Raw genomic sequence first — 27,009 nt, forward strand, 5'->3', positions numbered from 1 at the left:
TTTTTTTTAGTTTTACTTTATTTACTTATCTTCCTACAGCATAAAGTCACAAGTATACTGCAGAGCATTCTCTGTTTGATATTTAAAAATTACACGTGTTATGCCACGAAAAATACCTGATGACACTTTAGTACAGAATTCGAGCAATGGTACAAGAATGCAGTTAGACTTTTTTGGGCACATACTCCACGCTAGTGTTTAGATCTGGACGATGTGGCGTTGGTGAGCTCTGTAAGCCATGCTGTTTCTTTGAAGGACAGTTGATTGGCAGAATGATGCCGGACTTCGTCCTGTATTCAAACGGTGCCATCTTTCTCCTTTACGCCTGGTGCAGCTATGTTGTTCTTATATGTGAGTGGACGTTTCTTGCGGGGAGGGATTCTGTTTTCTCAGATCTGAGTTCACATCTGCTATAGTGTGTCTTTATTTGAAAACGGCTTCAGATCTTGTGTCTGGAAGCTTGAACGTGAATCAGACAATAAAACTGGGGGGCTGCACTGAATAAGCTCCAGTTTTATTCTCTTAATGACGATCACGCTCTAACAGCCCCTACCTCTCCTGATCTGACTCTAAGTAACACTGCTGTTTTCAAATAAAGATTCAAATTCTTTATGAAGTTGGCTTTGTCATCTACTCTTTGTCTTTTATTTTCAGACGTGGTTAAATCTCTTGGCACAAAGTCTTGTCTCGCGGGACGTGAAAGTATCTCTCTGAAAAAGTCTTGTCTCATCCTAGGCTAAAAAGTCTCGTCTTGTCCCAGGATTTTTTTATATAATAGAGAGCCAATCAAAAATGAACAAAACAGACATAAGAAACTGAACCCCATCCTAGGAAAGGGACCCTGGCTAAGACATGACACCTCCATTACATCTCAAATTATCATGCAGATTGGCTAAACGGCTGCATTCATGTATTCATAAACCCCGCATGTACCTCAGGGGGTTCGTTTTCAATGGGGCCATCATGACAGCACTTTTGAGGGTCAGCACTCGACCTATAAAATCAGGCTAAGACCTTATTTCATCGAAGGTCACGCATGGCGCAAAAAGCATCTTGCGTGAGCATGAACAATCATTGTGTTCCCATGTTTAATAACATGCTTTGACTCCTATCATCATGAAAATTATATCAAGTATACATCTCAGTATTTTATTTATTCAGAGAGCTGTAATATCACGAATGTAATGGATTCTGTGTCTTGTCACAGGAAGAGAAAGCCCGTTTAAGAAGCACACAGTGATTCACACACATAGAGCACATAGAAGATCAAAGACAAAACAAAGCATTTAACGTGCTACTTTAGTTATAGAGCACATAGAAGATCAAATACAAAACAAAGCATTTAACGTGATCCTTTAGTTACGATGGGATTTGAGAAACTAGTAAACTAAAAAAACTTTAAGATGCAGTTTATGATGTTCTACTTTAATGACAAAATAAACTGTGATTAAAGTGGAAATTTAGAGATTATAGTTGACATTTCATGCTTTTTTCCCCACTGTGTGCCTTTTTTTTCTCTGTACCCTAATAAGCTTTCATATGACACTCAGACGGTGGGCCTTTTCATGGTGGACTTGCCTTTTCACGGTGACTTTGATATGTGACAACTTTTTTATTTCGGGCACTTTGTGAACTTGAGCTTTTGAGTTTCTCTGACACTCTATGTCACTCGATCAACTTCCTTTTCTTCTTTATACCACTGTTTTAACCAACAAATAGTACATTTTTCCTTGCCTCCACTTGGTATTTGCTGAAATTCTTCTATTTCCCCCCATGCTTTTGCCATTGCCTTTTCACAGAACGCTGAGCTTAAGGGCTATTTATATTGATTTGCATATTCAAAGAGGCGTAATTCTGGGAGGAGTTGGGGTGGGGCAGCGGAAGAACATGGAAGTTGGCATTCGCACAGATTTATGCATCTGGATTTTTTTGTGTGTAAGCACATTTCCGCTTTTGTCCGCACGCCATGTTAGACTGTGAATTTTACGCACGGCATTATGCATGAGGTCCCTGATGAGTATCTTGAGGGTTTTTGAGCTTTGGACTGCGCAGGCTTGAAGGCCTCCCTTTTGATGCCTGGGGCGAGGCTGCCAGGGGTGACGCTTGTTTCTTGGGCCAGGACCTAATGGAGTTCTGGTATGGCTTTTGTGAATTTTGTGGCCTGCATTCCTTTCTTCTATTTTTGTGTTGCTGAATCACAACAGGAGTAAGTGAGAAACAGTATGCTCTCAAATGATGTTAAATAAAAAAGAGGAGCGGTTAGGAGCACGCGCTGATACAGCGCATTGCCTACCCACCACATGACAAACCAATTCAGGACCCCAGATTAGGACCCGAGTGCAGCCATGCAGCAGGTGACACCTCAAAGGTTTGGTTATAATTCAAGTCAAGACAAAGCTGTCGCGACTCTGCATTCACTCATTTCCGATCACCTGCTTCACAATTGTGACCATCTTTCCTTATTGTTGTTCTCAGTAATATAATTTTTATGACTTGACTTCCACACCATTTTTTGTGCAGTTTTCATTGCAGGTGCCTCGTTGTTTTGATTATTGTCAGGTTAGGTTAGGTGGATGTTATTATCTCAGAGGGAAATTTGTTTTAAGCTGGAAAGTACAAAACATAACACACTATTGCACAGATAAAAGAAAATAATCAGGAACACAACAACTGACGACTAGCGTTATCATGAGTACACACACGCAAGATCAAAGATTTATTATTACCTTTAATAGTACTCCAAATAATTCATAATTGAGCATTTAGCATCCCTACAAGTGACAGAATTCAAAATGTTTATAGCTCTGAGAATAAAAGAGTTCCTAAATTGGTGGCTCAGCAGCCATCTAGTTGGCAATGAGGAAGCAGAGCAGCTCAGTGCTTTTCTGGAGTTTACACTTTGCCATGGAAAAGGTTTAGTTCTGGCCGTCGTGTAAGCATTCTGTCATCTTCACACTCCCTTTACAAACACCTTTTGTGCATTCCATTGTGGTAAGTCCATCACACAGGTGTACTTTGAAAAAAGTGTTATTTCAAGTGACTTTACATATTTTTGTGTGCTGAATATGAAAATGGCAGACATTTTTCCTCCATCACTTAACACTTTTTGGCAAAACACATTTTTTAGCTATCAAAAATAAGAGTTTAAATTGTTTTGACTATACTTTATTAAATGTTAACATTTTAAGGATAATTTATTTGAATTGAATATCTTCTAATATTAAAATTTATATTATAACTTTGAAAGTTTCTAAAGAAAATTAACTTCAATGAGCACCGTCAGTTCATATGTTGGGACCAGAAAGTTCTGCTAACCTTACTGGGTCAGCAATCACGGCAGAAAAAAATCCCATGTGGGCCAGTAGAGCCAAACACTGACAATGGGACCAAAAGGAACAACCAGCTAGAAAAAACACTACAGCTCGGTGCCTAAAGCATCATCAGACTCAGCTTGGTGGATCCAGATAAAGTGCTGCCACCACTGCTTCATGTTAGGGTTGGGTTAATCAGCACTTGGGGTCAAAGCCTTATCAAAAGATGGAGCCTGATTCACATATTTATGCCAAAAATGTCCAGGTTTGTCTGAGGTTAAACTGAAAGATATTAGAAAAGTAGTCTGTGTTGATTAATTTGATGGTGGGGTGAATGACCTTAAACAAGAGGCTTGGGTATCATTCAACAAAGTAATCTGTCAGTTCGAGGAATTGGGTTGCAACATGAGTCTCAAAGGTCACTTTTTGGATTATCATTTCTCTGATAATTTTGAAGTGGTGAGTGAAGAGCAGGGGGAAAGAGTCCATATGAATATCAGGGACAAGGCAAGATGGTAACAGGGACATTGGCATGTCAGGATGATGGCAGACAACTGCCGGACAACACCACAGGGGTGAACAAAAAAGAAATGGATACATGAAGGGCCACCAAAGGAACTTTGGGTCAAAACAATTAAACAATGACAAAAGACAGATAAGTCAGTGAATACGCATTGTTGCTTCATTAAAGAAATTTTTCAAAATATAGATTGACTAAAGCTAATTTAGAACAATACTGTATACATTAATACATTGTGTAATTTTTTTAAAAAACTTTAATCGTGTTTTATTCAATTTTGTACTTAAACGTGACATAATGGCAACATGCTAACTGTATTTTGTATTGTGTTCATGAATACAAATTAAAATAACTATTCAGAATTAAAACATTTTAATTTTGGAGATCTGTATTAATAAGCATTTTCAAAAGTGAATAATATCACATTTCATGTCAACACATAGGTTACAGTCAATGTGTGCAGCAACTGATCAAATAATTTTCACTCATTGGTTGAAATCATGATTGTGAAAATGGGAAAGGACCCCGAAGTCACGCTGGCCAAGTGGAGCAGTTCTTAAGTAAGGCCATGTAGCCTGATGGGCCCCAACACTAGCAAAAGGCTCAAAGGACAGAAACAGAAATCAAAGTAGAGTAAATTATGATCTCACCGATGATAAGACCTCCGTCTTTTTCTTTGACTCGATAACATTGATCTGTTAAAATAAAACAGCACATTTAAAACATACGTAAACAATGGTAGTGCCTTATCTATCTGTATATCTATCATACAGTGCCTTTCATATCTATCTAGCTATCTATTATATAGTGCCTTTTATATCAATCTGCTGTATCAATCTTATTATACAGTGCCTTAGCTATGTACTTATAATATTGTGTTTTTCAGATTTATTTTATATAGCACCTTTTACATTAGTCTTGTGTAAAGGGCCTTGCACATCCTTCACACCAGCCATCACATCAGTTATAGAAGATGTGCCCTTTCTTCTATAGTTCCTCTATGTTTCAAAACCAGACCAGCCTGTTATTGATGTGGACCCTCAAGTACTTGTAGCCTTTCATGGGTGGCTATCTATCTATCTATCTATTATATAGTGCCTTACATATCTATCTATCTAATATATTGACTTTGTTATTTATTTGTCCGTTAATTATTGGCTGCTCCATTTCTTGCCACATTCCACTTTGATGAAGCCCTCTAAGGTATTACGGCTCCTTTGTAATCACATTCAGATACATTTAGCTTGAGAGGTGAATGCTATGACCACTTGCTCTATTAATACATTCTCTGTTCTCCTCCTTGTTTTCCGCACTCAGATTCTTAGCATGATGCTTGCTGGGCCTGACAAGGGACATTTTTTTGTCATCTGCAAAAAGCACTCAAAGGACTTTTTATTTTTTATTTAATGTTTCATATTTATTTTTTCCCCAAATGAAGCCACAAAAAGATAATTCTCTTTGTACCCAAATTCTAAAACCTGCAGTTGTCTGAGTATCAGAAAATGGTATCCTAAAGTGCATTGTGCTGCTTGACCACACACTTCCTCACAGTGCTCTCCCACCTGTAACACATAATCCAGGGCTTCACAACGGAAGGTCTTCCTGGCATTAAGAAGTGCTGTGCTGGCGTCCTCCACTTCGTGGACCTTGTTACGTGGCGCCTGTGCATTGCGGTTCTGAGCAGCTTCTAAAGCTTCACTGCTCTTGTCAAACTCCTTCTTTGTGTCCTTGAACTTCTTTACATCACTGTTTAAAATGAAAGAACAATGATATTAATAATAAGTCAGCTGAGTCACAAAGATACAACAGAATCTTATTAGGATCCTATCCTTTTGACCATTTTCAGCATCTGCTCTGTCATAATCGTTTTTCTTATAAGAAAGGAAAACAGGCCTGGATGGGGCACCTGCCCGTCACATGGCCCACTGGTTTACATCAGGCCAGTTTAGAGTGTCAGTCAACTTAACCTGCACATTTTGAGGATGCAGGAGGACAGCTGGAGTACCAGGGAGCAGACCCACAAATACACAAGGAGAACATTCAGACTTGACATCAACAGTGACTGGGTAAGGAATTGAACCGCTGGGATGCAATGCTAACATGCCATTGAAATTATAACATTAATACTTTTTATTTAGTGTTTTTTTTTTTTACATGGAAATAGCTACAGTAACATCACTTCAAGTGAGGCCCACCAAATCAACTAACTAATTAGAAGGGCTGGCTCTCAGTAATGGGATGCCCTCTGGACACCCTGGAGGTTGTAGAGGAGGAAAGAATTAAAACAAAACTGAGTGCCATTATGAACAATGCTGCATAACCTCTCTCTGACACATTAATACTGAGGACTTTCAGCCAACAAATTATTCTGCAGAAGTGTGTCAAGAATCAACATGGAGGCTCCTTTATTCCAACAGCAATACGCCTTCAAAATGCCACACTAGGACTGGGACAGCCAAGGCAGAGGTTTACTTTCTTTTTAATATTCTTGCTTTATAGTCATTCTGATGTGTATATACTTATTTATTGAGCTTCTGTAAAAAGTCATATTTTCCCCTGGAGGCAAACTTTGTTCATTCATTCAATCTATCTATCTGTTATATAGTGCCTTTCATGTCCATCTAATCTATCTCTGTCTAATATATAGTGCATTTCCATGGGACAGCCACCAGTGTGTTAGGGGCGAGTCAGTCAGAAATTCTGGTGGTCTTCTGCAGTTTGTGTTTGGATGGAGTGAAGGCCTCACCACAAATAACCAGCTTGGCAAATTGTTCCACAGTCCCATTAATCTAGCTAGACTTAAAGTTGAATGGTGACTGGTACATGACGGAGCTATGGCAAGATGGCAGTGGTGCACAGTTTCTGGTCCCCCAATGGTGATGATAAAACACTAGGACCAGGTCTGCTACACCTGGGTGTTTCAACCCTGAAACAAATCTGTGCAGCTAATATAGGCCTGCTACAGACTGAGGGAAGGCCAGTACTATTAGGGTCATTTCCATGCATTGAGGGTTACTGTCTGGATGAAAGGATGCTTACTTACTGATGATAAGCATTTCAATTTAGAATGAAACATGAAGCACTAATGAAAAAAAGCTTCAAATCCAAACAGAAATACAAAAATAGGGTGACCAGATTAAAATGATAAAAATAAAACAATAAAATGATAAAGAAGTGGAACAGGAAGCTATTAGGGCGGTCCAGTGGCTAACACTACTGGGGTTTTCTTTCAAGTTGTTACCTGATGCTACTTGGTATGCCAGATAGTTTCATTTTTATTGACAATATTACCCAACTGACCGGCTCACTTCCTATGGAAACTACAGATGTGTGACATTTGGATTTTTATAGGATGCACTTTTCTTTAAATCTACATATAACCATCTCACTGCTGCCCCTGTGTAAATAGAACCCAATAATTTCTCTTTTATTGCATGGGAAGGGTGACAGTTAAGAGGTGCGGAGCATGCACTGACACAGCGTGCCGCCACACTCATCACACGACAAGCCACCTCAGGATCCCAAATAAGGGCCTGAGTGCAGTCGTGCAATGGGCGACATCTCAGCACCACAGTAGTTCAAATGGAATGGAACAGTGAATGGGTTTCTACAGTGGGGTGCCAGTGATGTCTGCAAATAAATGGCCTAAAGTCTGATTTCTGCTAAAAAAAAAACCATGAAAGTAAAAAAAATGAAATGCACCCAAAACTTCAGCCTATCTACCTTCTCATGTAAAATAATTTCATCAATACACAAACACAAAAATATAAGCCTGTCATGCATTATTCAGCAGGCATTCCATTCCATATATATAAAATACATTTATCATATGAGCAAAATGACTGTGGAGTTATTATGGTACGTTGTGGTGACTTCCTATCATTTTTGGGGGTTGAACCTCAGATTAAACGAAGCATGTGTCCTCCTAATGCCCCCTCACGTTTTTTTTCCCTTTTCCTTTCGTGTCTTCCTTTTCTGCCCTAACCAAATAACTGAACTGAAATTGGTCGACCAATAAACATTTTCCAGAAAATCAGTTTCCTATGAGCGGATGCAAATATAATACGGAGTCAGATTACTGCCAGAAAATCTGTGTCCGAGTACCACTCATTTTGTAAGCATAATTAGAGAGAGAAATAAAAAAGTTTGTTCTTTATAAATTATGAAAGATAAGAATGATATAATAATTGTATCAACTCATTCCTTAATACAACATTAAATTACAGTGAGGATCAAATGTGATTATTTTCAGTTAAAAAACTAAACTGATAGCTTTACTTTAATATTATGAGAATCAAGAATGTTTTAAAAATATGTGAATGACTTGTATTGCTTATTGATACTGTGACATACTGTAATTAATATTTTCTGTTTACTCTGTTTAGGGAAGGCTCCGCGTTTTTACAACTAGAGTACAGGCAGTCCCCGGGTTACGTATTAGATAGGGACTGTAGGTTTGTACTTAAGTTGAATTTGTATGTAAGTCGGAACAGGAACATTATTTTAATAAATGCTATTGTTGACCGACTGTAACCAAGTGCTCTGCTAATGAATGATGGAGTTTAACCTCTCTCTGACCTTTTTATTATTTCTACTTTATTTGCAATGGTGATGGTTTTTCTCTTCTTTACTGTATCACCAGCACTTGTATCAGATTTGTGTTTCAGAGACATTCTTGAAGGGTGAAGACAAAAGGTTAAGACGAGTTCTTCTGCACATCACTGTACACCCTATCACAGTAGGAAGGCACCCGTCGTCAATATGTCTGACGTACTGACAAGAGACAACTTCCTGCCATGTGAGTAACAGTACAAGCAGGCTTGCTATTGACAATGAATGGGGGCGGCGTGGGGCGGTTCATCACCAGCCCACCTCACAGTCACTTCCACTACAGTATGCGGCCTGCAGCGTCTGCCCACCGAGATCAAAGACGGTGCGGCCAAAGGTGGGTAGTGAATCGCTACCACTGCCCCATTCAACAGGCAGCCACCTGAAGCACATTACAATGTTACCCCCCGCCGCCCCGTTCACCCTAAATGGCCTCCATTCAGCCACAACCAGTTCACCGCTTACAGCATTACCAGCTGCCCACCGAAAACGAAAGGGCAGCCGTGTGTGGTGGATGGGCAGTAAAATGCCCCCTGCTGCACCATCCAGCCTGCGTCCAGTCAGGAGCAGTAGCTGCGGTGGCGTAGTGGGTGGGCGGTGTAGTAGGTGGGCAACGAACCACCCCATTAAGCCTTCGTCCTGCACACGGGCGATAGCTGTGGCCCAGGTGACTATGGACCATGGGTCATCACTTGCTGCTGGAAGCCGCCCGAGGGACACTACACTGCGCAAGCAGCGAAATCACCCAACCCCCAACTCCAGCCTCCGTCCAACCACCGCTTGCAGTGTCCCCAGGCCAAAGATGACGGAGCAGCAGTTACTTAGGCGCATGTGTCGCAGCTGCACCCTCGTTCGTAAGTCGTAGGTCAGATGTCTGTAACCTGGGGACTACCTGTACATAGAAAGACAGAAGGTGCATGCGCAGGGGGAGGGAGGAGACCGGAAGGAAGGGGGTGTGGCGGCAGATGTGTATAGATGAGTACAAAGAAAGAATGTCTCGAAAAGTCAACAGTGTATGAAAAACAGGTAAAGACAAAACACATCATAACATTTCATTGTTTTATAGCTGTGCCTAGTGACCTTAAATAGCAGGCTGGAGAAGTTTTATTGCTGTTCTGTTCATTTCTTGTTTAATAAACTCAGCATCTTTGGAGCACCACGTTTTCCAGCACTTGTTTTGTGTCTCACCCTCTTTAGTCGCTACAATACATTAAATTATACTGATGGAATGTGACAAACAGATGCGTACACTAGCAATGGATCAGATTTGAATTCGGGCATCATATGCTAATCATCCTGTTCCCCCACCACTAGAGACCGTCTGTTCTTGGGAGGATGCTTCCTATACGGCTGGGAGCAAGGCCACCGAGACAAAAACTGTTTCAGAAAAGCTGTAAAATTATATACATTTTATGTATAAAGATACGTCTCTGTGATCCTTCGTTCTCCTTAAAAAGAATCAAGCATTATGCGCACCATTGTCACCAATGAATGAGCTGCAGAAACGTGCATTCTCGCGGGTTCTTTGCTGTGGGCGGAGCGTTCGTAAAGGTGAACGTTTTTTAGAGAATATAATTTGGACCTGGGCGGCATGGTGGTGCAGTGGGTAGCGCTGCTGCCTCACAGTTAGGACACCCGGATTCACTTCCCGGGTCCTCCCTGCGTGGAGTTTGCATGTTCTCCCCGTGTCTGTATGGTTTCCTCCGGGTGCTCTGGTTTCCTCCCATAGTCCAAAGGCATGCAGGTTAGGTGCACTGGTGATTCAAAATTGTCTTTAGTGTGTGCTTGGTGTGTGGGTGTGTGTGTGTGTGTGTGTGTGTGTGTGTGTGTACGACATGCGGAGGGCTGACGCCCTGCCCAGGGTTTGGTTCCTGTCTTGCACCCTGAGTTGGCTGGGATTGGCTCCAGCAGACCCCTGTGACCCTGTAGTTAGGATATAGTGGGTTGGATAATGGATGGATGGATGGATAATTTGGACCTTGCGATTATATGTCGAGAATGGCGTGGTCTAGTACCGATTTCTGTGCAAACCCCAATTGTGAAACATCACTGATTTTGAGGTTTGATTCACATTTTTGCCAAGGAGGGCAGAGGGATACTTTAATAAATTCAAACTATGCCAAGAAAGTGTAAATGCAGATTGCAGTACCTATTAGGTCAGTCACGTAATGCCCCAACATTACGAAAACACCCAACGCATTAGACTATGGTTAACATTACGGTCCCGTGACACTGTGTTTAAGATCAGGGATGTGAGAGGGTTATTCGTCTCAAAGGGCATTTCGTGACTGATTTTGTGGGCATTGCCTGCTCACTCATACCCTGTAATTTGAGATTATTCAGTCTGGCAATATGGTGCAGCCTTAGTTTGTGGAAGACAGACAGAACTAAAGACATGAGCATAAAATGATGGTTGTCAATTTCAAACTGTGTTTCCTCAGTGTGCTCCTTGAGAAAAAAACACATCATCTGAACCATGCCCTAATGTCGACTGTCAGATAACACGCTCAGCTACTTTGACCACCTTGACTGTACCCCCAGAATGAATCATCAAACCTCCTTTGCTTTTTAATGTGAGCAAGAGGTAGCTTTGATCATATGATGCCAGAACAGCATCTGTTACCAAACTAGCACGGCACACGTCACAGGACAGCTTTCTCAAAATCCTGTCTAAGGGCAACCTCCAACTGCTTCCTGAGGTGGATTTCTTTCGGAAACCTTCAAAGTTTGAGAAATGTTAACAGCTAACAACAATCTACATAGTTAGGGACTAAATACGTTTAGCCAAAACGTTGTTTGGAGGCTCACTTGAGCACATACAGTAAATGCATAGCTTTGCTAGCTTAGACCTTGCTGCTTTAACTGTTTTAAAATTTTTGTTATCGATGCCGCACAAGAACGCAGACAGCAGAGCAAGTGACACAAACTACTAAAGGACAGCAGAGTGGTGACACCTGGTTTGCCCTATCTTCTTACATAATATGCTACCGTGGCATTTATTTGTCTGTCCAGGATTTTAAATCACCTGTAGCTCGCAAACCATTTGACCTATTGACCTGAAATTTGGCACACATATACTACATGATGTCTACTATCTGCTATCGGGGTGATGATTGACCTCCAAGGTTATTCCTTTTTTTGTTTTTATTTTATTTTATTGTAGAATCAACTCTCTGCAACGGGCAGTAAGACGGCTGTGCGGCACATGCGTACGGGCGCTGTACTCATCCCTACCACCTTCACCATCACTTCCCCTACCTCTTCATATCTTAAATCATTCTTAAGTCAGCAATCTGCCTCAAGTGCCAGCTTAAGTGAAGAACTAAAGGAAAACATACTAAGTAATTGCAACACAAACACTGACTTAATCAGTTTCGCCGCGAAAAGATGCTGACGGAAGAAGAGTAGAAGTGAGCCTTTAGGGTGGAGAAAAGAAGAGCTGCTCAGGAAGCAGCAAGCGCATTAACCTCTAAGCAAACATACAGAGAAAAAGTATGAAAACTATGAATGCTCAAGTCAAGTGTATTCACTGCACTTTTTCATGTAGTGTAGCGTGCCATTACTGGTTAGTAAATAATGGCATAAAGAACCAGAACATTTAAAACAACAAAATACTAAAAAGCAAAAAAAGGGATTCTTTTGCATTTAAATTCATGCTTCTTTCATTTGAAATTTACCATTTTTCAATTTCTTCATTAATACAGAAAGCTCAAACAGCCCACTTAATTAATGTCGAAGTTGAATTAGAAGAAGAAATCTGTTGGAATGAAATTCTCCTGCCACCGCCACCAGCACTGAAGCGGAGAACAGCTGCTAGATTTTTTTCCTTCGTACTGTTTTAAGAAAATTCAGTATAATTCACTTGCTTAAGTGTTGAAAAACTATTATGTGTACGCTGTACCTTTAGATAAAATCAGCTGTTATATAAAGTACTATAAAATGCACATGCAGTCTAGACATTAGTAGGCCTGACATTAAATACACATCCATCCATCCATTATCCAACCCGCTATATCCTAACTACAGGGTCACAGGGGTCTGATGGAGCCAATTCCAGCCAACACAGGGTGCAAGGCAGGAAACAAACCCCGGGCATGGCGCCAGCCCACCGCAGATTAAATACACAAGAAACTTCAAAGCCTACATTGAACCCTACCACAACACCACACTTTGTTGACTTATTTATCATAAATTTATTAAAATGCAATTCAAATTATGCAGTATGTACATTGCTGAGTAAAGCTGAGTTTAAAATACTCACTCCTTTACAAAATTCTGTAGCTGCTGCTTCACAGATTTCTGAGTCGATTCAATCAGCCCCTAAAAAAGAAAAATCATTATAACCATCAGGTCTGTCATTATATTCCCAGAAAAACAAAACAATTCTCCTCCCTAACAGCCATGATGCATTATAACATTGCATGCACTGGATGTCATTGGTCATACACTCTTTCTTATTAGCAGATATGCAGATTGTCTTCATAGGCACTGAACCGTTCACACATTTCTGTGATGAATCCCGTTAAGACGTCTGCACGCTCATTTAGATCTGATGAGGAGCATCTAAGCACATCCCAGTTTGTGCGATAAAACAGTCCTGCAGTTTTTCCTCTGCCTCTTCACTCCAGTAGTGACCTATTGTTCTTACTGGTTTTTCACACATTACTTTCTGCTTGTAAACTGGAAACAGGAATACTTTCAGATGATTAGACCATCTGAGGTTGTGCCATTAGTGAGATGTAACTGTCTTTTATTGGGGTGTAACAGACGTCCAGGGTATTAGTGCCCCTCGGGAGCCATGCTGGTGATATTTAACATAAGTAGTCCTTCAATTACATTTTTTTAAAGTCCTCAGCATACACGTAATCCTGCAGGATGCACAGGTTGGTGAAGATCTGAGTTCCACACTTGTATTGTATCCAAGATTGGGTGAAAGTTTTAGATTCACTCCTCGTAAGTGTGGGATTTTCATGTGTTAGATAAAGGAAATTTTGTTTGTGAGATACATATTCTTCTTCACCAACATCCCTCCCAAAAGAAAATAAAAAAAGACATTTGTAAACAATAAAATAATAACAGTAGTAAAATAAATAAATAAATAAAGATTTAAAGTATTAACTCGGTACTTTGTGGAGCCGGTCGTTGTTTTGGGTATATCTCTTCACTTCTTGAACTAATATTTAAGGTGCTATATAAATAAAATGTATTATAATCTCTCTATCATATTAAAAATGTTTTCCATCGTGCCCGCGTTATTCAGCCTTGACCACTCCCCTCACACTGCTCCCCCAATCATTACTCCTACAGTGCACATTCTCTCTCCATCCCACCGTGAGACTCTCTCAGTGCCGACTCACCCTTCAACACACTCAGTTATAATGGCAAGACAGAAAAACAAATCATCTAGTCAAGAACGTCGAATTTTAGATAGCGATAGAAAAAGAACGGCAAAAGCTGATTAATGAACGCAAAGAAAAAGAAAATGAACAAAAAAGAGCTGCACATAATAAAAATCAGGAACAAAGAGAATCGTCCAATAAATGAGAAAGAGAAAAACATCCCAAACAATATGCAAACAGAAATGCAAAAAAGCAACGTTTAAAGAATGCAAATCAGACGATAAAGTAATTCATAATATTGTTTTTGACCAGGCATTAATGTAATGTAATTTCATTTTTTATTTACTTTTTATTTAAATTTATTATGTTTTACTTTTACTTCTATTTTTTACTTTTTGCTAAGTTTTATTATTCGTTGGCATTTAAAATAGACAGTTGTAGTGAAATGCGCTAGGAACTGATTTTCTGTCTATAACAACTAAGGACCAAACCGTCTTCCTCCTGCGCTCCACATACTCTTCTATATACCATCACTTTAAATACAATCACTTTCTCTAACAGACGAGCAACCCGACGCCCTTTGAGCGGCTCAGCCACGAGATACTGGGTGCCTGCCCCAGGGGGTGGCCAAGCAAAGTGAGCAGGGGGCGGAACCCCCTAGTTATTATTATTATTATTTAAATTGCACTGGCTATGTCAAGATTGCTTGGGAAAAAAGGTGGCAATGCTGGGGTCTTCCCACAATACCGGCTGTTCCTCATCTACAGATTCAGAAAGTATTTAGACCCCTTCACTTTATGTACACATTGAGTATTAGATTTGATTTTCAATGGATAAAAATGCCATTTTTGTCCATTAATCTATACTCAATAACCCATAATGACGAAGTGAATGCATGTTTCCAGAAAGGTGTGCAAATTTATTAAAAATCAAAAACTAAACTCTCTCTTTCATAGATTCAGTACATTGTAGAAGCCTATTTAGCAGCAATTCCAGCTTTGAGTCTTCTTGTTGAAGTCTCTATACGTTTTGCACACCTGAATTTGGACAGTTTATCTTATTCTTCCTGGCAGATCCTCTCAAGCTCCGTTAGATCAAATGGGAGTCATTTATAAACTGCCATCTTCAGGTCTCTCCATAAATGTTCTATGGGTTTAAGTCTGGGTTTTCTGGGGCACTGAAAGACTTTTTCGTGAAGCCACTCCAGCGTTGTCCAATCTACCGTATATTCTTGAGGTCATTATCATGTGTAAAGATTAACCATCACCCCAGTCTGAATCGACATGCACTCTGGAGCAGGTTTTCATTAAGAACCTCTCTGTATTTGGCTACATTCATCCTTCACTAAATTCTGACCAGTCTATCTGTCCCTACCACTGAGAAACGCCCCACAGCATGATGCTGCCACCACCATGCTTCATTGTAGAGATGGTGTTAGGCACATGATGAGCAGTGCCTGGGCCTTATCAGACAAAGTACTTGGAGTTCTGTACAAAAGGTAAAATTTTTATCTCATCAGACCAGACTTCTTTACATGTCATTTGGCAAACTCTAAGCAGGCTGCCACATAGCTTTAACTCAACAGTGGCTTCCATCAAGCCCCTCTGCCATAAACACCATAAACACCTTGATAGAGTGCTGCTGAGATGGTCTTTTTTCTAAAAGGTTATCCTATCCGAACAGGGGACTCCTGAAGCTCTGTTGGGATCTTTGTTACCTCTCTTACCAAGGCTCTACTAACTCATTAACTCAGTTTGGCTGCAAGGCCAGCTCTAGTAGGAATCCTGGTGGTCCCAAACTTCCTCCATTGCACAATTATGAGGCCACTGTGCTTCTATGGAACACCCAAACTTTACAAATTGTTTTATCCCCTTGCCCTGATTAATGCCTTACAACAATTTCATTAGATCTACAGCGCTTTAAGCATGAGAAATGTGCCATATAAAGTTAAGCAAAAAAAAAAAAAGTGTACGAAGAGTTTCTCAGATCTCAGGGCTTGCATTTTGTCCTTACATGCAGTGTGAATTGTGGACCTTAAATGCACAGGTGGGTGCCTTTCGACAGCCAATCAGTTCAGTTTTGGACAGATGGACTCCAATCAAGTTCTGAATACATCTCAAGGAGAATTAAAGCAAACAGCCTGATCAGGCATGGCCAGTAATTGGGTAGGAGACCATCTTCAAAAAGCTTGAGCTGCTGCTGGAAAAGGTGTTGGTGAGGCCAGCAGGGGGAGTTTACAATGTGGTGTGAATGTGCATCTCAATGCCTCAGTGCAGCAACGGGGACACTGTGCTGTAAAAATGGCACTGTCCTTTGGATGAGACATAAAACTGAGGTCCTGACTGTCTGTGGTTATAAAAGATCGCTGGGCATCTGTTGTAAACAGCATGGTGTATCCTAATGTCCAGGCTAAATTGCCCACCATGGCTTGGTCGTTCTGGCCCCCTAATCACCCCCTTTCTTTAATTGGCTCTCTCTCACCACTTAGCAGCTAATGTGTGGTGAGTGTACTGGTGCAAAAATGGCTGCCGTCACATCATCCAGGTAGACGCTGCACATTAGTGGTGGTTGAAGTAGCTACCCACTCACTGAAACGCTTTCAGTAGTGAGAAAAGTGCTACATAAATGTAAAGAATGTATTATTATTATTAACAGGAGGCATCTGACCACACTTTGAAGTGCAACAGCAAAGGGGCTGAAAATTTCTATCAATAAATACAAATTTGCAAACCATTCTGAAAACAGACATTCACTTTGTCATTATGAGTTAGTGAGTGCAGACTGATGGGCAAAAATTACAAATGTATCCATCCACCCATCCATCATTCAACCCGCTATATCCTAACTACAGGGTCAAGGGGGTCTGCTGGAGCCAATCCCAGCCAACACAGGGTGCAAGGCAGGAAACAAACTCCGGGCAGGGCACCAGCCCACCACAGGGCACAAACACACACAGAGCAAGCACACACTAGGGAAAATTCAGGATCGCCAATGCACCTAACCTGCATGTCTTTGGACTGTGGGAGGAAACCAGAGCACCCGGAGGAAACCCACGCAAACACGGGGAGAACATGCAAACTCCACGCAGGGAGGACCCAGGTAGTGAACCTAGGTCTCCTAACTGTGAGGCAGCAGCACTACACACTGCGCCATCGTGCCGAAATATATCCATTGAAAATTAAACACAATAAAATGTGTGGAAAGTGAAAGAGTCTTTCTAACTGCTCTGTATTTTGCTCCTTTCACATCACTCAGAGAGGTTTTATCCAGTATTCTATACTGAGGCCCTCTCATTTCTTCCTCATCCTTTTAATATGACACCACTACCACCAGCATGCATTAAAGTGGGGAAAGTGGAACCCTGATGGTGTGCAGTGTATCATTATTTACTCGTAGCCCCCATTGCATTCCACTCCAAATGCTTTAATCAGACCATTAAAACTTTCCAGTCCCTATCTGTAGGAACATCTAGGTGGTGTTTGAAGTTACGGACTTTTTCAAGCAGGTCATTTTCCATGCTCTTCTCCCATGAAGAGCCTTATTGCGGGAGGATGCTGGTTAATGAAGTGATCTTTAACTGTAAACTCAGGATTTCATAACTCGTTCAGAGTCTCAATTTGTCTTGCAGAAACTCACCAGAAACGGACCTGAGGAGGGCGCAGGTAGTTTGAGTTTTTTGTAGTAACTTGTAATTTACTATTGACATGATTTTTATATACTCCCTTCCCTAAACGTTTGCTTCTCTGTAATCAGACCTCTGACTTGCTTAGAATGCCCCTTGTCTTAATTTTAAATCTTTCTGTTGAAAAATCTGTCACAGCAACAGGCGATTGATGGGGCAGCAGTCCTCCTTCACAGGGCCTGCTTACATACACAACTACACAGGCCCAGCTTATACTCAGGATTAACCTAACACACAACCACACACACACCTTTGGTAAGTGGTAAGTGCAAATGTGCCAACCCCGCAAAGAAATTCCCTAGACACGGGATTAAGTCGCAGGGCACTGGAACCATGAAGACACGGTGCAAACCACTGAACCCCAATTCAAAGCTAAACATTAAAATGATAAATAATTATGTTTAATAACTTACACGATGAACTTGCATGAACTTACATAATGAAGACCAGCCAGTTCGATGTTTATGTTTCAAAGTGTCTGCCTTGCTTTTCTGACACGCTACTAACTTTCTTAGAATCAGAAGGCTATGGAAGATAAAAAAGATGTTTCCAGCATGATAGAGATATGAAAGTAAACTTTTTAAATCTTGGACAGGAAGTTCTGAACCACAATAGTTCCTTGAATGCCCCCCAGCATGCTTTCCTTTTCTGTCAGATCACCTTTCCTCTCTCACTCCATAACTTTCTTTTCTTTGACCTCTCGTCTGTTACTCTCATTTCCACTTGGGGAATTACTGCCACTAAAGTGGCACTGGCTTTATGCTGGAAAGTTCAAACTTCTTCTGGACGACATCTTTTCACAGCCTAGCTCTCCTTGAACTCTCCCAATTTTGAATTAATGAGTCACTTGGCTCTACTATTAAGAAATCGGTGCCAGCTGTTTGGCTCATGGTTAACCTAGGCTGGCCGGTGGCTTTTGACATCTCCATTACTTTGTTTGGATTGCTAATTTTTTACTTTCTCATATACACAGTATAGAGAAACTATAGGACTCATGAAAAAATTTGACCGAGATTTTGATGAATCTTGACGTTTTACACCTTCCTTAGTCTGAAAATACCATGTTTGAAATGATGTCTGTCTGTGTGTAAACGCGATAACAAGGGGGAGTTGATCCAATGGTACATAGCTCAGTATAGTAATAGTACAGTAATAGGTAGGCACTGGTGTGTGCAATTTTATTAATTTTTTTAGGGGGCCTGATGGTTAACACAGACTGACAGTTAATCGACTGATAGATAATGCAGGATTTAATGTATCTTGTCAATGGCTGACTTGGCTTGAATGTGAGAGTTTCTAATCAAAAGGTGCCACTCCTAATGTTGCCTTAGATCATCTGAGGTACACTCATTTAAATAATCTTCATCATCCATCCATCCATCCATCCATTTTCTAACCCGCTGAATCCGAACACAGGGTCACGGGGGTCTGCTGGAGCCAATCCCAGCCAACACAGGGCACAAGGCAGGAACCAATCCCGGGCAGGGTGCCAACCCACCGAAGGACACACACAAACACACCCACACACCAAGCACACACTAGGGCCAATTTAGAATCGCCAATCCACCTAACCGCATGTCTTTGGATTGTGGGAGGAAACCGGAGCGCCCGGAGGAAACCCACGCAGACACGGGAGAACATGCAAACTCCACGCAGGGAGGACCCGGGAAGCGAACCCGGGTCTCCTAACTGCGAGGCAGCAGCGCTACCACTGCGCCACCGTGCCGCTTACATCTTCATCATCCTCATTTTATAATACAGTTTTAGTCACAGTTTTATTTATGGGAGACTCGGCAAGCTGGACAGGTTTCATTTAATAGAAGTTGTAACTTGCACACTGTGAAATTAAGGGGTTACTGGAAGATTGTGTTTGAGGTGTTAACTGTTTAGAGGATGCATATGGCTTGTCAATACAGGGGTCTCTAAAAGCCTGGATACCTAGTGACTTTGATGAGTTAAATACGTTAAGGATGTCTACAATTATTGTGGATGGAAGCCTCTTGGCCTTAAAGTGTCATGGAAATACAGTAAAACAACAATAAAAACTATTTAGATCCACAACAGCAGTGCTTGTCTTCATTTATCCCCACTTTTAAAATTTCTCTCATTGCGCTGGGTAGGGGTAGGAGCTCCAGTGGGGACGTTTCTGTTTTAACCACTGTTCTGGCAAAGTTAGTTGTAATTGTTTATTTTGTTATTTATTTAATCTAATACAAATTTGCCATAGTTGTGCTACCTGTTCAGGACAGGTTAAAATCTAAGTACTCAATGTACACCTCAGCATTAACATTTGCAGTGCACCATACAATGTATTAGTCACTGTTATATGCCATTTGGTATGGGATTTGGTAAAAGAAGTGATAATGTTTGTGAAGTGCCATCTGTTGGAATGACATATGCAACGCATTATTAAAAATGTTTGTGATGGGTTAATTTTTTGCTATGACAGACATGGCAACTGGACAGACACACAGAAATGTATCCTTTTATTAAGGTGTATTTAAAAATCCCTAGTTCTTAGGCCTGCTGGACATCCAGTCCCTCCATAGTAACCCTAGAGTGTGCAAACAGAATTGTCCCAGAGTGTGCCATCCATGGACTTAATGGGATCACCTGCACCAAAGTGGGAAGGGTACCCATCTGAACTGGACTACTACATGAGCTTTAACCAACATTGTCATGCAGGTCTTTTCTTTAATCACAGATAATTAAAGTGGTCGTGTTATGAGGCGGCTTTTTTCTCCTTGTCTCTGCCAGAGTTGGATTTGTACAGTTAAATATGATTTTCACTCTTTGATTATATATTGCTTCTATGGAATGAATTATATTCTTGTTAACTTAACTTTTGCCCTTAGCACTCAAGAAAGGCTGTCAAAATTACACCGAAACCTATACAATATTGACCCCTCATAGATGTGGGAAAAGATAAAGAAGAGAACATTTTAATTAAAGTCTCTTGATCTGTGACCCAGTCCTGCTGCCTCTCTTGGATAAAGTCAAGTATCGATAAACAAAAAAACTAGTATAAACTAGACCAGCAGACTATTCAACTCCGGGGGTTCGTTTATTAGTAACATGAGAAATGTCTACTAATCACATACTCCTGTATTTAGCTGTTGTCAGACATGTGCGCTTAGGAGACAGCTGGAGGAACCAAACAAAGGTAATTTCAAGCCAGGCCTGGGGATGGCGGGCACAAATCATCTACCTTGTTATCTCTGGAGACCGAATACGGGAAATCCTGCCCAAGTCCGATGATGTCACTTCTGCTCCGACCACAAAGGAGTTACTTCTGTTTCTAGCCATGATGGCGCCACTTCTGGTTCCCGTCACAAAGAGACCACTTCCAGTTCCGGCCCCTATGACGTCACTTCTGCCGACCTGCTTTAAAACCCCGACAACCTTATTCTGTAATCAATTCTGTTTTGGACTCAAACCTGTTCATTATTCTGCAACATATTTACCCTTTTGCAGCCAGGGAATAAGTATACGGGTGGTTGCCCCAAACCTTTTTCTGGGTCTCAAAGCTGATTGCTTCACACTGTGTATTTATGAAGTGTAATCAATAGCTGCAAATAAATCATCTCCTTTCTGGTACAGCGGGTATCACTGGGTGTGTGTCAGTAAAGGTATTTTTCCCATTCTGAACTTGCTTTGTGAATTTGACTTTGGCGTGAATAATTCTGGTCTGTTTCTAATTGCATATAGTTACGCCAGAAGCAAGATATCAGCTTCAGTAAGATGAGAACTCTTGTGGCAGTTAGCACAGTCTAATGATGAACTCCTAAGATTGCTGGTTCACTCCTTGCCGTGGACTTTGAGACCCTGAGTGAGTCAGCTAACCTGCCTGAACTCCAATCATAGAAGATATCAATGCAATGAATTGTGCTAAATCTCTGATTGTAAAGATGCTTGGGATGGTGTTCACTGGAAAGGTTTTACATATGAAAACCACAGGCAGCTCCATTAGAGAAGAGGACATTGAGAGTAATTTCTGCGTCTATGCCATTTACATCAGCCTTGAGTCCATTCTGTCCTATTCACTGGGTGACACTGATGTTAGTTAGATTTAAATTTTCCAATGATACACTTCTGTGTCCACTTGTCAACTGCAGAAACCCTAACCTCCAATAGGACCACCAAAACCTTCTCAGATAACATGCCTCTTTGTACTGTAACACTGACAGGACTTGAAATCACCCGCTGATGGTAAGAGCCCTGATCCCCACTCACCATTTGAGCATCAATTATGCCTGACAGCTTGCTGGAAAACTTCTCCAAGCAATCCTAAGGAAAGAGAAAGAAAATAAAAAATGTCATCTCATTGAAGTTTACAGCATGGGGCCTAGCGTGACCAAAACCTCTCATCATCCCCCTCCCGAGTCTCAGGACTCTTATCTCTTTAATCCATTTTTTAAATTCATCTTCAACCTGTGCCATTTAACTGAAGGTGTTTGGCAGAATCTGCACAGAATTACAACTGAAGATGGAGGGGCGAACATCCGATTTAAAGCTGCGTAAATATAAAAAGACTGGTGTGTGTCTAAATGTGCCATGTCCTATACTAGGTCGATACCCACCTTGTGCAGGCTAAGCATTGGCACCCCCTGACCCTGGTCTAGATAACTGGATTAGAAAATGGGTGGATCATTCAGTACTGTATATTGTTGAAAAGAAGGGCAAGCTAGTGAGTTAGTAAAAAAAATATTCAGAGTAACTCAACTTTTGTGTGACAACAGCAATAAAGGAGGACACTGTGAGTGGGCACAATGACTTGAACTGCAATGCAGGACCCACCCACTCAGACACAGGGAGAACATACACACTCCAAACAGACAACAACCAGACACAGTGAATTCATAAAAGTATTCAGGCCAATTTCTTTTCCTCACACTTCATTATGTTGTAGATTCCATTTTAAATGGATAAAATTGCCATTTTCGCCCATCAATGAATACCCAATAACCCATAATGTTCTTCAAACTAAAAGGCGCCTGCCTTTTTAATTAGACATGTGCAGTGTAGACGTGAGAGGTGTTTTCCCTGTGACTCACAGCTTAATAACAGGCCAGCATAAATACAGTACAATATGAAATCAGAAAATCAGAAAAGTAAATGCGCCATTCGGATTCTTAGAAGCTGGCAGTATGGTAAGGATCTGCAATCTGCATTAAGCAAAATTTGAAACTTTTTAGAATGAAAATATCACAATTTTAAAATATAGTATGTAAATAAGGAACTCAATTTGTACAGTCATATTAAAAAGCAAGTAAAATCTATAAAATGATGTTGTGGAGTGAAATTTTGTATACAGTATAAGTTGATGAATAATTTGTATGTCTTTACTTGTAACTTAAGACATTAGCGTTATATCATTGATAAGAACAGCAATGGTTTCATGGTTAAGAATCCCCAGCTTTTAGGACTGAGTCTCTTTGTAATTTTACGACAGGGTTGGGGTGAAGTGCCTAAAACCAGTCTGGCAAGTGATTCTCTGCAGGACTCTCTCAATCAACCCCCGCATGAAGGGAAACTACAGAGCTGGCAAGCTTCACCTTAACAAATGCTATTGGGGGCAGGTGTGAAACCATTGGGTCGCACCAGAATTCTATTGGACTAAAGTTGCCTGAAGCCATTAAGTACCACAACTCCCTATTGGCTGAAGGATTTGGACAAAGAATCTATAAATTTGCTTGCTTTACCCCTCCCTAGCTCTCTCTTACAAACATCACCATGAAGGAGCATCTCTCTGTCACACCATTGCCATGAAGAGCACAACTCGGCAGCCATATTGAGACAGGCATGCGGGAAGAAAGCTGAACCAAAATGAGGACTGATAACTAGAGACATGTAAAGTAACTAACAAGTCTGTGAGCCGCCTGAAACTACACATCAGCATTTATCAGGTTGTATGGCTGCCAATATTCAAATGTACGTTGCTTATTTTTATTATTTATAAATATTATCAATAATACATTATTTAAAGTACAACTTAACCCCTGCTTGTTTACTACACCTAATTGTGTGAGGTTATAAATGCAGAAGGGAAGGTGGAGAGAAATTAAAAAAGTATAATACCTTATAAACAGTGGTGAGTCTGTAAGATTTGAGGCATTCTGACAAAGGCTACATATTAATAATACAAAAGGAGAATTCAGAGTAATAGAGAACTCTACCAAGACAAAACTAATGATTTTTTCTTTTTTAACCTACTGCATGTGGACATCTCACATTTGACCTTCATTTAAACTGTATCTATAGATAAAGGTGATATAATTAAGAAAAAAAAAGTTGACTGTTCAATAATGTTTTCAATGAAGAATAAACAGATAAGCCACTTGTATTTGTGGAAAAAGTAAAAGGGCAAAACATTCACAAAATACCAGAATCATGAAGGGAGACTGGGGCAGCTTAGCTGACCACACAAGCTGGGTGGTCTCCTCCCATTTGTCAAACATTTTCTGTTGGGATCGTTCCTTGGTGCCATCTCAGTTGCTCCTATGCCATGCCACACTGCTCTGTGGTCCCAGCACTCCCAATTTCTTCAGCTTCAGTTATCCACCAATCACAGTGCTTGGTGATTCTAATGATCTGGTTGGTTTTACAGAATCAGTTCACAGGAACCACTTCCCAGCACTGCTGAACTGGATAGGATGGCTTGAGTTAGAAAATGAACGGATAGGACATACAAGGTGGTGTCAGCTGAGGTGCTCTGTTCTTTACAGTGAGGCCAAGATAAATTAGCATGACCCAAACTAAGCACCGGGGACAGCACCTTTAATAAGCTGCAGTAATGAAAGTTTGAAAATGTAGTGGGGCTACATAATAATAGTATGTTATATATTTGTGCTGAGTGCGTGTCCCGTTTACTGTCCGTTATATGTGCGTCAGTGAATGTTGTCCCCGTAAATGAAGAAAGGGAAAGGATGATGGACAGAGACCGCAGCCCCAGGACGGAAATCACCAGTTAACTCACCAGATACATACGGGACATTTTGTATTTAAAAAAGAAGAGCGAAGGCGAGAGTAGAGGCAAGGAGAGAGAGAGAAAGAGAGGAGACAAATCGGGAGGAGAAAGGAGAAGATTTACCCGATCATTTTCAAACTCATCACTGTCGTTTATTGCATCATTCCACTGCTTGCTTTTTCAACCACTGATTCAACATCATGACAGCCAGAGCCAAGAAACCCCGGGGTTCGGATTCATACCAGCCATTGTCAGGAATTTTCACGGTGAGGTTGTTTTGTTTTCGGGAAGGAGCACAATACACTACAGCCAGTATCAGTAAGGCCAGACTTTATTTTGGACTCAGTTTTCACCACATTTTCAATTGTTGTGTTTAACTAATCGTTGTTTGTGTTACGTGTTTTTGTTTATTGTTTAGGGGCAAGGGAGGGTTCCATGTAAATGTTTGTATATTTGTGTTCTTTTATAGTTAATTACTCACTGGAGTTTTTGGGATAGTGATGTTTTGCACGCACACAGACACATTTTTATATATATATATATATATATATTGTGATGGACGGCCAGGGATCCTGCCCGGACGGGATGCCCTTACCAAGAGAAGACCGGAGGAATGGGCATACTGCCAGGAGTACCTCCCCCGGGACACGAGAGGGCAGCACCCTTGGCCTACATCAGGGCCATGGAATTGGGCTTGGAGGTTCAACCCAGTACTGGTCCGTGGCCACCGCCAGGGGGCGCCTGGACAGCTCCAGAGTCTGGACATGCAGCACTTCCGCCACACCCAGAAGTGCTGCCAGAAGAGGAGCGGGGTTCTGGTGCAGCACTTCTGCCACACCTGTGTGTTTTGGACATGTGGTGTCTGTCTGTCTGTGCCCGGGGCCTGGTAATCTACAATATATATATTATTGAATATTTGTCTGTCTTTTCATTTTCCAATATATCTGTGTTGGATTTTACATATCTGTTACTGTTTTCTGGTTATTTTATTGTGTCGGGAAAAGTATGACAACTTGTAAGGAGTATGGCTTGTTATTAGAGCAAGAAACCTCAGGTGAACCAAGGAATAGTCTTGGTAACGTATTGGCCAGTCTGGGTAAGGGATTGGCCGGTACAAATGTGTATGTGTGGGGGTCCATCCTCCAACACTTGGGTTTTCTTTTCTCTCTGACTCCCCGCACCAAGTTATGGAGTTGAAATCAATAATGAAAGGTGCACACAGACACAAAATTACCAAGATTACTGAAGATCAACCTTTACTTTACTTAGTGCCATTAACAGCATGCATGCCCCCCCATAATGAGCACTGGGCTGGTTTGTGTGAATGCATATGCATGTTACTGATCAAAAGGCACTTTACTAGGTGAACAAGATTCAAATATACCACTAGCAAACAAGAAGGAAGACCCTGCAAATGTACAAGAAAGCAGCCAGAAAAGGGAGCACCCATACTTACCATGAGCATGGCATCTTTCTTGGAATGCTGGGACAGCTCGCGGATGCTGGTCACAAACTGCCGACTGTTGCTGCAGCAGACACGGTTCGACTCCAGCACAATGTTATACTGCTTCACCAGCTGCAAGAACAACACAGGCACGTCAGGGGCTGGCACAAAAGGGCACCGCAACACACTTCATATTGTACAGTACTTGGATAGAGACAACCTAATGGCACCATGGTCTGTTAAAAGAAAACAATATTATTTTAACATTACCAAACCTACTTATAGATAGATAACATGGTACATAAGAAGTGGCACAGTGGCGCAGTGGGTAGTGTTGCAGTATCAAAGCTAGTGTTCAAATCCCAGTCTTGTCACCATCTGTGTTAGAGGTTACACATTCGCCCTGTCCCTGTACTTCTTCACATTCTCAGATTTCTTCTCAAATCCCAAAGATTAACTTTTCGGTTAGCAATTAACTCTAATTTGCTCAAGGTGGTTCCCTCCTTGTACTTGGTACTGCCAGATTTTCACAACAATATAATGGAGAAAGTCCAATTAGAAACTGGATGGAAGTGTTGAAAGATGACCTTTACAAATACAATAAACACTCATTTAGTGCTTTCATAACCTGTCCTGGACGGACTGCTCACTTTGCCTTTTTTGTTTTTTTTAAACACTGGTGGATTGTGGGTTACAACACTTAAACACAGAGCCATGCTGGAGTGCTGTTGAGTACACCCAATGAGAAGCTGCGAATGGTGATGGACAAACCAGAATTACAAATTTAGCCAGAGGTAGACTTATTATGCAAAATAGCAGGTGGGAGTCGCAGGGGGCAGAAAAAGATATAAGAGGACGTAGTGCACGTGTTACTGGTAAGCTGTGGCCATGTTTTCAGTATATATTGTAATAAAGACACAGGATCAAGAACACAATGTTGGGGAGTCAAGCTGACAACTCTGTGTAATTTAAGAAAACATACATGTAGGCAAAATAAAAAGCACACAATGATGCAATGCAAAAGTTCCAGCAAAACAAAGATAAATAACAAGAGAGACAGAGACTAGGGAGAGGTTTGCTCTCCTGGTTCAGAGTTAACACCATTTTGCAGTTAACGAGGTTCTTTTACACAACAATC

General features: G+C 41.0%; 1 protein-coding gene across 3 annotated transcripts in view; it reads right to left on the reverse strand.

Moving 5' to 3' along the window:
* Positions 1-27,009, reverse strand: part of acap1 (ArfGAP with coiled-coil, ankyrin repeat and PH domains 1) — a 188,387-nt gene that overhangs the window by 79,149 nt on the left and 82,229 nt on the right. For all 3 annotated transcript variants that reach the window (XM_039746966.1, XM_039746967.1, XM_039746965.1), the window contains exons 3-7: positions 25,884-26,003; positions 21,694-21,747; positions 12,701-12,759; positions 5,394-5,577; positions 4,482-4,526 (exon numbers count right to left, since the gene is read on the reverse strand). In XM_039746966.1, the coding sequence (XP_039602900.1) occupies positions 4,482-4,526; positions 5,394-5,577; positions 12,701-12,759; positions 21,694-21,747; positions 25,884-26,003 (462 nt within the window). The remainder of the gene's footprint in view (positions 1-4,481; positions 4,527-5,393; positions 5,578-12,700; positions 12,760-21,693; positions 21,748-25,883; positions 26,004-27,009) is intronic.

The sequence above is a fragment of the Polypterus senegalus genome, chromosome 3 (genome assembly GCF_016835505.1).
Source record: "Polypterus senegalus isolate Bchr_013 chromosome 3, ASM1683550v1, whole genome shotgun sequence".
NCBI lineage: Eukaryota > Metazoa > Chordata > Cladistia > Polypteriformes > Polypteridae > Polypterus > Polypterus senegalus.